Raw genomic sequence first — 12,096 nt, forward strand, 5'->3', positions numbered from 1 at the left:
CCTGGAGCAGGAATAAGTGAATTTAGGAACTGGAACTGGAGGGGTGGTACTGTGGAAAACTGAAATTACTTTCTGCTTTAGGAAACCTGAAACCCAAATCTTCCTGTGCAGGGGCCTTGTGAGTTACAACCAATAGTGAATTCATTTCTGAGAATTTCAATACATTTCTTTAAAATCTCCTAGTTCCTAACTTCACTTAGTAAAGATTCTATGTTCCTTTGTATTCAATGCTCTAATAACCAATGATTCTATTTCTTCTTTTAGAAAAGCACTAAAACTCACTGAACATATAACTGACAGAGATGCACTTTTGGACAATTTGGATAATTAATAATATATCATACTCTGTTAAATTAAAAAACCATTTTATATGTTTATAATGTATATATTTAAAAATTAAAAAATATTTCGAGAGAGCGAGAGCACACATGCACATGGGAGGGGTAGAGAGAAAGGAAGAGAAAGAATCCCAAACAGCCTCCACAATGTGAATGCAGAGCCCCATCTCTCATGAATTGTGATGTCATGACCTGAGCCCAAATCAAGTCACCTAGTTAACTGATTGAGCCATTCAGGTGCCCCTATAATATTTTTAAGATATTGATGGAATGCTTTCCCTCTCTCCCCCTATATGTATATAAAGATAGACATATATCTTTATGCATATCTAGATAGATATAGATATAAATATCAATTTAGAGATATAGATATTTATATAGACATATTAATATAATGTACACTCCCTATAATAACTTCTCTTAGCTCAGATCTTTATAAAAATTGCTAGGAAACAGTAAAATGGATGGGGCTTGGTCTTCAATATCTTATTCACCCAAGGGAGCAGTGAAGTGACACAGAGAGTAGCAATGATAAAGAAATAAGATAACGCGGGCTTGGATAATCTATCTGCACATTGAATAGTCCAGTACTGACATATTTGGGTCATTGAAGAAAAGTGCTAAAATATTCACTGATTATTAATTAGGGAATCAAGCCTGTCCCTGGGAACTTGCTTTTCATTTTAAAGCAGGCTATGGGATGGTTCAAGCGGCTTATTCGGGTCTGTTGCCATCTCTGCTGATTTGCTTTTCAGGCTCCTGTTCACCTGAGCAGAGCATGGCGCTAAACCACACTGCCCGGCCCCAGGATGAGCGCCTGCCACACTACCTTCGAGAAGGGGACCCCTTTGCTTCCAAACTTTCCTGGGAAGCGGATCTGGTGGCTGGCTTTTACTTGACAATAATTGGTAAGCGTCCTTAATTTTTCCGTGCAAAGACTGCATCTACAAAATTCATGGGTTAACACGTTGACTTTGCACAAGGATTCAAATGTTTATGTAGCTACTTTGAATGGAACTGGAGAGTGGAAAGAAAGTAGAGAATGGGGTGGCATTGTGGAATTCAGTGAATGTTTCATGGAAATGATTCTATTATCTTTGTTATTAGTGATGGATATTCCTTTGATAATTATAGAAGTTTTATGGCAAAATCACTTATCCTGAGACTATTTTGGTTGCTTTGGGAGGAGGTTTGTCTGCTAGATAACAAAATTAATGATAACGATATCTTATTTAAATAGAATGCTCTTACTTTTTAAAAAATGCTTTGATATGATCGTAAGATGATAGGCTCAGAAAGGACCTTATAAATCACCTCCTCTTCTCATAATTGAGGAAACTGCCCCTGGGCTGTGGTGACCACGGACACACTAAGTTTATTTGCACCTAGAGTTGCACCATGGTGGCATCACGAAGTGATTTTGGTGAGAGGTGGAAAAATGTATTGGTAATAAAATGGGAGTAAGCCCAGGGTCACAACGTTTTATGCGTAATCCAAAACATGATACACCTGCTTCCAGACTATGCTATCCAATGTGGTGGCCACATGTGGGTGCTGGGTACTTGAATGGTGACTTTTCCAAAAGATGTGCTATAGTGTAAATATATACGAGACACTGAAGACTTAGCACTAGAGGCAATAATGTAAAACAGCTCATTAAGAATGTAAAGAAATTGACTACATGTCAAACATAACATTTGGATATTCTAGGTTAAATATATTATTAAAACCAATTTAGTAATATTTTTACTTTGTTTAATGTGGCTACCAGAAAAGTTTGAAATGCATATGGCTCACATTCCTGGTTTACACTGTATTTCTATTGGACAGCATTAGTCTAGGCAATTAGAATTCAACCACAAAACTTCTTAAATTTAAAACCGTTGTTTTAAATTTGGGTAACCAGTGCACAGGTGGGTTATGTCTTTAGGTGTGTCTGCCTTTAATCTCTTCAAATTTGGGTCAAGCTTTGTTTCTCTCTCCCTCTTTCCCTCTTTCTTCGTCTCCTTCTCTCTCTCCCATCTATTTATTACGGGCCAAGAATTTCACTTAACCTCCTGAAATTAGAAAACTCATTAGAAAAGTCTGGCGACACCTCTATGGTCAGTGCTTGAGGCAAAAGGAATTGATGAGATTGAATGAGAAATTCCATGCAGAGGGATTCCCTGGTCCTTGGATTGATTATTAGTTATTATCATATGATTTAAATCCTGTTTCCTGAAAATGGGCTCTCATGTCCTTTCAAACACAAGTATATATTGAGTGCTCATTCTCTGCCACTGTTTAAATTTCTGGGAATACAGCAGTGAACAAAATGGGCAAATTCTCTTTCTGGACAGGGACCATCTGATAATAAAATCTACATGGCATTTTCATTAAACATAAGTCCTTTCAATGATCAGAAAAGGCAGAAAAATTCACATCTTATAAATTGAATTTGTCTCAATCAGTTGCAAGAATTAATTTAAAAAGTAGCATCTTGGAAAACAGTAGCATCTTTATCCTGACAAATTTCTCCAGATGACACAACAGAGGGAGAGGTGACAGTCCATTCCCTGCCCAGGCATGGAGGACCTCAGGAAGAGAGGCAGCCAGCCTGCGTGGGTTGGGGAATCAGGAGAAGGAAAATCCAGAGTTTGAAAAGGGCATGCTGGGGTGAAGCTAGAAAAATAGGTCCAAAAAGAGTCCCCAAACAAAGGGAACATCAGATGACTCAGGGAGCTGAGGGTGGAGCCAAAGATATGTTCCAGAACAGTCATTCAGGCTGAGGCCAGGGTCATTTGGTTGGATTTAGACTCATCCTAGACCCAGTCTTGGACATGGTGCTCTGGTTTTCACCCCTTGTAGGATAGGTATGGGAATATGCCCAGATTCCTTTCAAGGAACCAGAGTTCAATGACATTCTTGGTGAGTTTTCTTAAATACTGGAAGTCTTAGGGAAAATTGGAAGATGAAAAGATAAATCTGAGTTTGGAATAGAGGAGAAATAAATTAGAGACCCATTTCCACCCTCAACCCTTTTACTATAGATAGTTGGTATATTGACAGTCAATGTATGAGATTTCATTGTTTTGTATTCATAGGAAGAGGGGGATTTTGATCACCAAAAAATGTCCCTCCCCAATCCCTCTGCCTTTAGCTTCTTAATCTTGTTTTCCTTTATTATAAAAAATAATTTTGCATATCTTGATAATCCCCTCTGGATAAGATTGCCTATGGGAATAATCTCCACACATCTCATATAAAGAGTTGATTTATTTTTGATAATGCTTTGGGCACTGGGTGAAGCCTTATGAAACGTTAGTAAAGATCATTTAATAAAGAAAAAGCAAGAAAATCAATATTCTCAAAAGAGAAGTAGAAAGACAAAAGGTGTTTAACGGAACTTTGTGTATCATATGCATATGTATAGTTATTGTTTTTAATCTTCTTGGATACAAAGTAGAAGGCATTTGTTTGAAATTCCTCAAGCCATGTTTTCACGTTTTAAGATCCCAGTGCTCCTTGCTAGCTGGTTTCCTTTAATGAGACGTAGGTTTCATTTTGGCTGGTTTGCTCTAGAACTCCCTAATCTCTTCTATTTTTTCCTCTTCTGTCTTAAGGAAGCTAAAGAGGTTTTAACAGACCATTAGGCAGCACCGACTCCAGAGATTCATAATTTCCTAAGAGCACAATGCAGTTCGTTCCTGGTGGTTTCATACCATCAGCTGAAACACACATTTCTTCCCTTGCCCCCAAAATGAATTGTGGTGGAGAAGTAGAAATTAACATAGAAAAAATCTGGGTTTCTCCTGTTAATACTCTCCTTATTCCTTACTACTAAAGGCAGCTGTACCAGATTCTCATTTATACACAGCTACACTATGAAGCAAGAATTCCTGAAGAAATCTACTCTACATGTTAAGCTATGGAAGTAGGTGTATTCTTTTCTTAAAGTCAGTAGGGATTGGGTCTTTTTGGATTTAAACTGGGTTTGTAAGAACTTTTGAACAGTATCATTGTAATGCCAAAGCCAATTAGTCATTAATAAAAGGATATAAAAAAGGGGGAACACATTTATATCATTATTGGTAGGTTGGAGGGTTGAGGGTCACTTTCTCTCCCCTTGGTGGGGGGGGAGAGCCCATACCATCAAGTGTCACCCACTTCCCTTTAAGACCTAGTCCAGTAGCAGCTGCAGACACCCAGCGTCCATGTGTCCTCAGGAGGCAAGAAGTCCTGGGATGTATCTCCAGGAGATGACCCTTTTCTTGCAGGGGCTTACGCCAGCCCTTTCTGGCCTCTGCCTCTCCTGACTGCTGGCGCTCCCTCAGGAGTCCACGGCAATAGTGAAAGCACCCTGTTTGCTTGGGTCACTTCAGCTTCAGAATTAATCACGAGCCAAGGGGTTAGTCCTACTTCTTAGAGGGAGGGAGTTCTATAAAGCCAATACTTGGTAAAAGTGGCTGAGCAAATACTCCACCTTGGGGGCCAGTACAAGAACTGACCATGGGGATTCCCACACCCTCCTGAGCTTCACTGGGAAGTTAGCAGTTCCTTTTTCTGGGTAAGTGCAGTCTTATAATCCCTGACTCCTATCCCTTTGGAGGTAACCCATCCCTCGCCTGTCACTTGCAACTCATGCTTTTTACTTCATCTTCTTAATTGAGATTTTTATTTAGAGTCCTCTCACTACCCTCTAAACCTATGGTGTCCATTTTTGAAATTGAGAAGTGTTTCATAACCGAGGGAACTCCAAATCCTAGAGTTAACGGTGGGAATTTATATTTTTCCTTGTAGGGATTCTGTCCACATTTGGAAATGGGTATGTCCTTTATATGTCTTCTAGACGAAAGAAGAAGCTGAGACCTGCGGAAATAATGACTATCAATTTAGCAATCTGTGATCTGGGGATTTCAGGTAACACAACCGTTTCTTCTTTGGGGGTTTGAGCTGTGCCCCATTCTCAAGTCCTCACTGGCCCAGAGACCACCCCTCCCCCATCTCCTTTTGCTCCTCCCTTCACAAATCATCTTTACAGAGTTTGTGGTAAGTCAATGGAGTGTGGTCAGGCTAAAGAGATCATCCATTTAACATTTCTTGAGTCCTTTCTGTGTGCCGAGCATATTAGGTGCTAAGAGTACAATTTGGAATAATGCACGGTGGTACCTTACAATGCTACACCTCAAAGTGTACCAGCTAAAGGATTTGGAAGACAGAAACTTACAGATCACTGGGTTGAGCTCCTTTACACCCCTGCTGCCCTTTTGGAAATCTGTTAAAATAAGCCCCAACGGAGTAGGTCTTAAAGCTTCAGTGATGAAAGGGCACGTGAATGGCTCACTCACCTGGGTGTCTGACTGCAGCTCAGGTCATAATTTCGCAGTCCGCGGATTCTGGCCCCGCATCAGGCTCTGTGCTGACAGCTGAGAGCCTGGAGCCTGTTTTGGATTCTGTGTCTCCCTCTCTCTCTGCCCCGCCCCCACTCACACTCTGTCTCTGTCTCTCTCGCTCTCAAAAAATAAATAAACATAAAAAAAAATTAAAAAAAAGCTTCAGTGATGGGTGAAGACAGTCCGAGAGGGGTGTCTGAGTGGCTCAGTTGATTAAGTGGCCCGCTCTTGATTTTGGCTCAGGTCCCGGTCTCGTGGTTCATGGATTCAAGCCCTGCATCAGGCTCTGTGCTCACTTTGCTGAGCCTGCTTCAGATCCTCTCTCTCTGTCCAGCTCTCTCCCACTTGCTCGCTCTCTCTCAAAAATAAATAACTGTTAAAAATTAGAAAAAAAAAAGACAGTCTGAGAGGGTCTGAGAGGTGGGTCCAGGAAGAGGAGAGCAGCCCTGCTGATATATTGAAATGTGGCTTCAGGACTGATTCAAAATATAGGAAGCTTCCAGTTCAGTTCTTCTGGAAATTGGAAATTAGCTGCACAAAAAAGTCACTGGGGGAACTTAAACAAACAAAACCAAAACCCAAAAACAACAAGAAAAACAAACAACAACCAAACACACACCAAATTCTCCTCCAAAAACCTCACAGCTGGGTCTCCTGCCCAGCAATGTTTACTTACTTGATTGAGAATATTACCTGGGCATCAGGATATTTAAAGTTGATTTTATCAGTTAAGTTAATGTGTGGCCCAAATTGGAAACCGCTGGTTTATTTGTTGCTTCTTTGACTTTTCTGATAATCCAGCCAAAGAGGAATTGGAATAAAATTTCTCTTTAACTGTAATTCACTTTTATAAATATAAGTGATTTTGGATAAGTAGCCTCCCTTTGCTTTCATCTGTAATGTTCCAGGGTGGCCTAGGTACACTCAAATGTACCTTTGGATCCCAGATTCTGCTGATTGGAGTATGGTCTTAAGTTACTAGAATTGGGGAAACTGAGTTCAAACAGCACACATCAACTCCTCTTTCCACTGGAAACTTTTCAGCAATTTCCCACCTCAAACGTCTCTATTAAAATGTTTTCTGATATTTGTTTCTCCCTTCATAAGTGGAGTTTTCTGCCGCTGCCAATCTCCACAAACAAGCTTCAATAATAAGCTTCTGCCTATTGAGTCCCTATTTATCACCAGATGTGTTGCCCTTGAGAATTTGCATGGCCTTCCTTTTTGGGAAGACTTTACTCAGTAGGGACAGGCTTAAATACCAGGAGCTTTTATTGGAAATGCGCGTGCACATTAAGAGAAGCATATGACATCATACCCCTTCTGTGAAAATCGCCAAGAGGAACCCAGGGCAATTTGCAAAGTTGAAAAATGACTGCCATTTTAGCAATGGACACACGATGGCGATGTCACAACATGAATGATAACTCTCCTGGCCAAACCCATCCGAGCTGATCCCAGACCGGTTTCTCCCTGGTGTTGATTGTAAAATGCTCAATGAAACCTGCCATTTCATCCACATCCTTCACCAGCGAATACTACCAGGTTCATGTTTAAGTTTGAATTAGACTACACTTGAATAAAAGTGTCCTTAATTGATCTGATAATTGAAAATGTTTTCCACCAAGCAAACCTGCTCTAGAATTGCACATATGTCTCCAGAGTAATTCACCAAGAAAGCATTTTCTTCCATGTGCTTTTGGTGATGAACCCAGACCATTTTTCAACTTCTGAGTATCTCTAATACATTTCCCATTTCAATAAACCTGAACAATTTTTGCCTGTTTTATTTTTTTCCTGGTCCACTATATTCCTTTATAAGCGCCTTGACGTACATACTAGAGACCAGGTGTATTTCATCTACGTAACTAATATGCCTCACAGTTGTGTATATGAATTAGAATAACCTTGGAAGCTAAAAAAAGTAAAGTATATTGAAGTACATTGATGCCTAAACTTGCTCCAGATAAATTAAATTAGACTTTCTTGGGGTTGGAATCCTGGACATTGATTATTTAAAGTAAAACAGGGATGCCTGGGTGGCTCAATTGGTTAAGTCTTGACTTGGGCTCAACTCATGATCCTGACATTTGTTAAGTTTGAGCCCTGCATTGGGCTCTGTGCTGATGGTTCAGAGCCTGGAGCCTATTTCAGATTCAGTGTCTCCCTTTCTTTCTGCCCCTGTCCCACTCAACGTTTTGTTTTTCTCTCTCAAAAATCAATAAACATTAAAAAAATAAAGTAAAACAAAACCAATCAAAGTTAAGACAAAACAACTCCTCCAGTGATTTTTAGTTTGCAGCTGGGTTCAGAACCATTTTATTAAATGGAGAAGGGATAGGCATTTTAGATGACATTCCAAAGGTTTACCAAAGGCTCCACTCCAGAAGGAAGCTTAAAATAGTCCCAGACACAACAGATACTAATTTCACTCCATCCGAGTCACCTTCACTTGTCTTTTTGCAGCCTTTAGCACCCATCCAGCTGACGCTTAGCTCAAGCTTTGAGTTTGTGTCTCCTCTGTCTAGAATATTTCCCCTCTAGATATTTGCTTGAGTTCTCTAGCAGTGATTTAGACATCTTCCGAAATGCCACATTTTCAGAGAGGTCTTCCTTGATCCATTTATATAGAACAACAATTTCTATCTATCTCCCTCTGCTTCATTTTTCCTCATAGCACTAATGACTAACTATCATTCCATCATGTCATATCTTACATTACAAATTATGTATTTCTCTTCTCTGCCCTCCCTATTGGAGAATACATTTGTCCGTCTTGACCTCCACTTTGTCCTCTAGCACCTTGCTCTGTGACTGTTACATAAGAGGCACTGAATAATTATTTGCTGAATAAGAACCAGTTCTTTTACACTCAGTATCCTCGCTGACAACAGGGCAAGACCACTCGGATTAGAAAGCTCTAAAATAGGGCTGTGCAGAGTAGCAAGATGGAGAGTAGCACTAGCTGTCATAACCACTAGAGGAGATGTGTGTCTGACTTATAAAGGCACTTGAGAAATACATGTTAACTGACTACATTAACAAGAACTTGGGTGTATCTCTGTCTCCGCAAGAAGGGCCACACCTGGGAAGGGGTTGGGACAGGGCTGGCACCTATGACTATGGGTTCCTTGGTTTTCCTGGTACGGTAAGGTTAGAGAAACTCATAATAAAATAGATCAGATAGGGGCCCCCCTGGTGGCTGAGTCAGTGAAGCGTCTGACTTGGGCTCAGGTCATGATCTCCCAGTCAGTGAGTTCAAGCCCCACGTCAGGCTCTGTGCTGATAGCCTGGAGTCTGTCTTCAGATTTTGTGTCTCCCTCTCTCTCTGCCCCTCACCCACATGCATTCTGTCTCTCTCTCTCTCTTTAGTTAAAAAAATTAAAAAGAAAAGGTCAGAGATTTTAGAGAGCTTCCTCAGCACTGTTCTCTCTGGGAGGGTGAAGATTGACTATAATAACTGAATACAAAGGGTGCAGAAAGTAGAAGAATATTTTCTAGAAAGTTAAAAAAAACCCCACAAAAACATTAATGGAAGCTGAAGGAATAAATAGTTTAAATCCTGGAAATCTGGGTCTGGTTGTAAATAAACAGAACCTACCATTGACCAAAATAGCATTCTCTCTTGTCCAAAGAGACTCTAACTCAACAGGGGATTGAGGCAGGTGGGTCATGTTAACTGGAGGGAACGTCCCTTGACAAATTGCTTGGCGCTCTAGTTGTAGGCAAGCCGTTCACCATCATCTCTTGCTTCTGTCACCGCTGGGTGTTTGGCTGGGTCGGCTGCCGCTGGTACGGATGGGCTGGATTTTTCTTTGGCTGTGGAAGCCTTATCACCATGACTGCTGTCAGCCTCGACCGATACCTGAAAATCTGCTATCTATCTTATGGTAAGTACGAAGGTTTCTCAGTCTTTGATAGTCAAAACTAGTGGATTGTCAGACTGTAACTATTGTACTGATAGGTCATGAACAGAGATTACTAATAACCTAAGAGACCAAGGGTATTTTGTTCTAACATATGTTTAAAACCTTGAACCTGTGTCAATGTAGGTTTCTCTTAATACTACTTTTATAGGCAAGTGTGGTGTTTGGCTACAATGCTTTTGGAAAGTATCGTTTATTTGTATAATGTGTGTAGGCCTCTATCATGGTTTGCCGTGCAAACAAAGAAATAAAATGCATTGAAATGATGTTAGGTCTGAGATGGTTTAGTCGATTCCCCATGTGGTAAGTGTAATTAAAAGAAAGATGTTTCTGATCTTCCTTTAGGACTCATATGTCCCATGATTGCAGAGATGAGGAATTCCAAAGAGTTCAGGTCCAAGTTAGAGAGCTGCACAGCCGAGCTGGCAAGAAAGGAGACGCCCAGAAATATCACTCTACATCTTTTTGTGGTCTTGTAGGTAGAAAGATAAGGGGAGAGCCAGCTATAACATTTTTTTAGAGATTAGTTTGTTTGTCTTTTTAATAATTAGGCCATTCAACATATTAAAAATACATTTTTATTACTTTTGCCTCTTGGGTTTCTGGGAATTTATGGAAGCCAAAAGAGAAGCATTTGGGTCCTTACATTTAATATTGAGAAACAAGCACAACCATGGGATAATTCTGGCTCCTTCTGGATGAAACTGCTCTGTTTGTTAATCTGTCAATCATCTGATTGGCGTTGTGACCATGGAGTCGGAGGTGGCCTGGAGCCTGAGGGGGGAAAGAAATATCAAGTAGACTTGATACTTTCAGTGTGATAGAATTTTCCTTTATATTTGAAAAGTTTATAGTCCCAAACTCCAAGGAAACTGTGCACAGGGGAGGGTAAGGTCATGGACCATCATCATCAAGACGTAGCACTTTATTAAAATTTTTTTCATCTCTTTTTCTAAACAGATTAAAACTTCCACTGGAAATAACTTAAATAAGAATTTCCAATGATATAAAAATATTCAATTGTATACATACTGGATGACTTCAGGGTCAAATTCTTTCTATAAACTTATTTTTGGTTACATCAAATAAATCTTAAATATACTTATAGACTTTATAGATGAGAAGGCAGAATTTCAACTTCCTGGGGATGTTTGAGAAATTCTACACCGTAATGTTTCTGCTTTTTAAATATTTTCTTGAATTTAGGGTTGGTGTCAATGAAAAGATGATCCTGTCCACCCCCAGAATCATTGCAGGGCATCACTCCATATGGGAACTGTATATATTTTTCCAGCTTCTTTTAAGATTGAACCTCCATAGAATGGTTTCACCATTTGCTTTAACTCGTGCTTTAAGCCCTCTACACAGTGTCTTAAAATGTTGGAATTAGAAGACCGCTTGGAAACATGTAGACCTTTCTCCCATTAATGTGATAAACTGTTTTAAGGCATCCTTGACAGACAGCCACTTGGCCTCTTCTTGAATAATTCCAGTGACCAGTGACGGGGAGCTTACTACTGCACAAGGCAGCCCATTCTCTGATTGGTCTGCTCTCATTGTTACAATGTTATTCCTTATATTGAGACAAAACTGCCTCCCAGTAACCTCCACCCATTGGTCCTAGTTCTGACTTCTGGAGCAACACAGAACCAATCTACTAATCTACTCCCTCCTGTACTTGACAGCCTTTCACCATACTGGAATGTAAGTATCCAACACCTCGCCAAGTAACCCTAACCATAAATGCTTATACGTATGCCTCTGCACATCCCCCTGAGTATATGTGGTTATCCGTGCCAATGTTTTATCCATTATAATGGACAAGCAAGAGCTGACATGTACTGTGGCAACCTGATCATTACCTCTATCTGGTTGGGCTTGAGAAATTTGCATTTCACAATACAAAAAATGCCATGTGTTAAAAATATCGAGACAATAGAATATAGATACAATCTGTTCTATTTCTTGTTAGGGCTGAGACAAGCACAAGAGTAAAAAATCATGCTAATGTAGTCCTTCATCGTTTGCAAATCAGGCCTGGCATTGTTTCATCGAATGCTTATCAAGACCTGTCATCAGTGTACTCTTATTTACTCTGTTTTGCTGCTAAGAACATGGGTGTCTAGAAAGGTTACACAAAAAGGGTCAAGTCCTAGAAATGGGAACTAGGCCGTACTGACTTCCCAAACCACGTGGCACTGAGCAGAGGCAGGCCTGGAGTCTGTGTTCAAGAGATCATTTGGCTTTTGTTGAGTGTGTTCTGATATTTCTTCTCTGCTACACCAAACACAAGGCAGTGAGGATTCATTCCCTTCTCCATTCCTTTCTCATTGAGCTGATAAATGGGGTATGGAGGCAATTTTCCTAGTAGGCTGCAGCACTAGATTAGGCTAACCTGTCTTTGGTGGTTGAATTGAACTTCGGAAAATGATCACTAGTCTTCTACAGCTTTTTTTAAAG

General features: G+C 40.2%; 1 protein-coding gene across 1 annotated transcript in view; it reads left to right on the forward strand.

The window, feature by feature from the left end:
* The first annotated feature begins 1,116 nt into the window (after nt 1–1,116).
* OPN5 (opsin 5) overlaps nt 1,117–12,096 on the forward strand; it is a 45,835-nt gene continuing 34,855 nt past the window's right edge. The window contains exons 1-3 of the mRNA XM_029945308.1: nt 1,117–1,246; nt 5,118–5,237; nt 9,430–9,600. Of these exons, the coding sequence (XP_029801168.1) occupies nt 1,117–1,246; nt 5,118–5,237; nt 9,430–9,600 (421 nt within the window). The remainder of the gene's footprint in view (nt 1,247–5,117; nt 5,238–9,429; nt 9,601–12,096) is intronic.

The sequence above is a fragment of the Suricata suricatta genome, chromosome 7 (assembly GCF_006229205.1).
Source record: "Suricata suricatta isolate VVHF042 chromosome 7, meerkat_22Aug2017_6uvM2_HiC, whole genome shotgun sequence".
NCBI lineage: Eukaryota > Metazoa > Chordata > Mammalia > Carnivora > Herpestidae > Suricata > Suricata suricatta.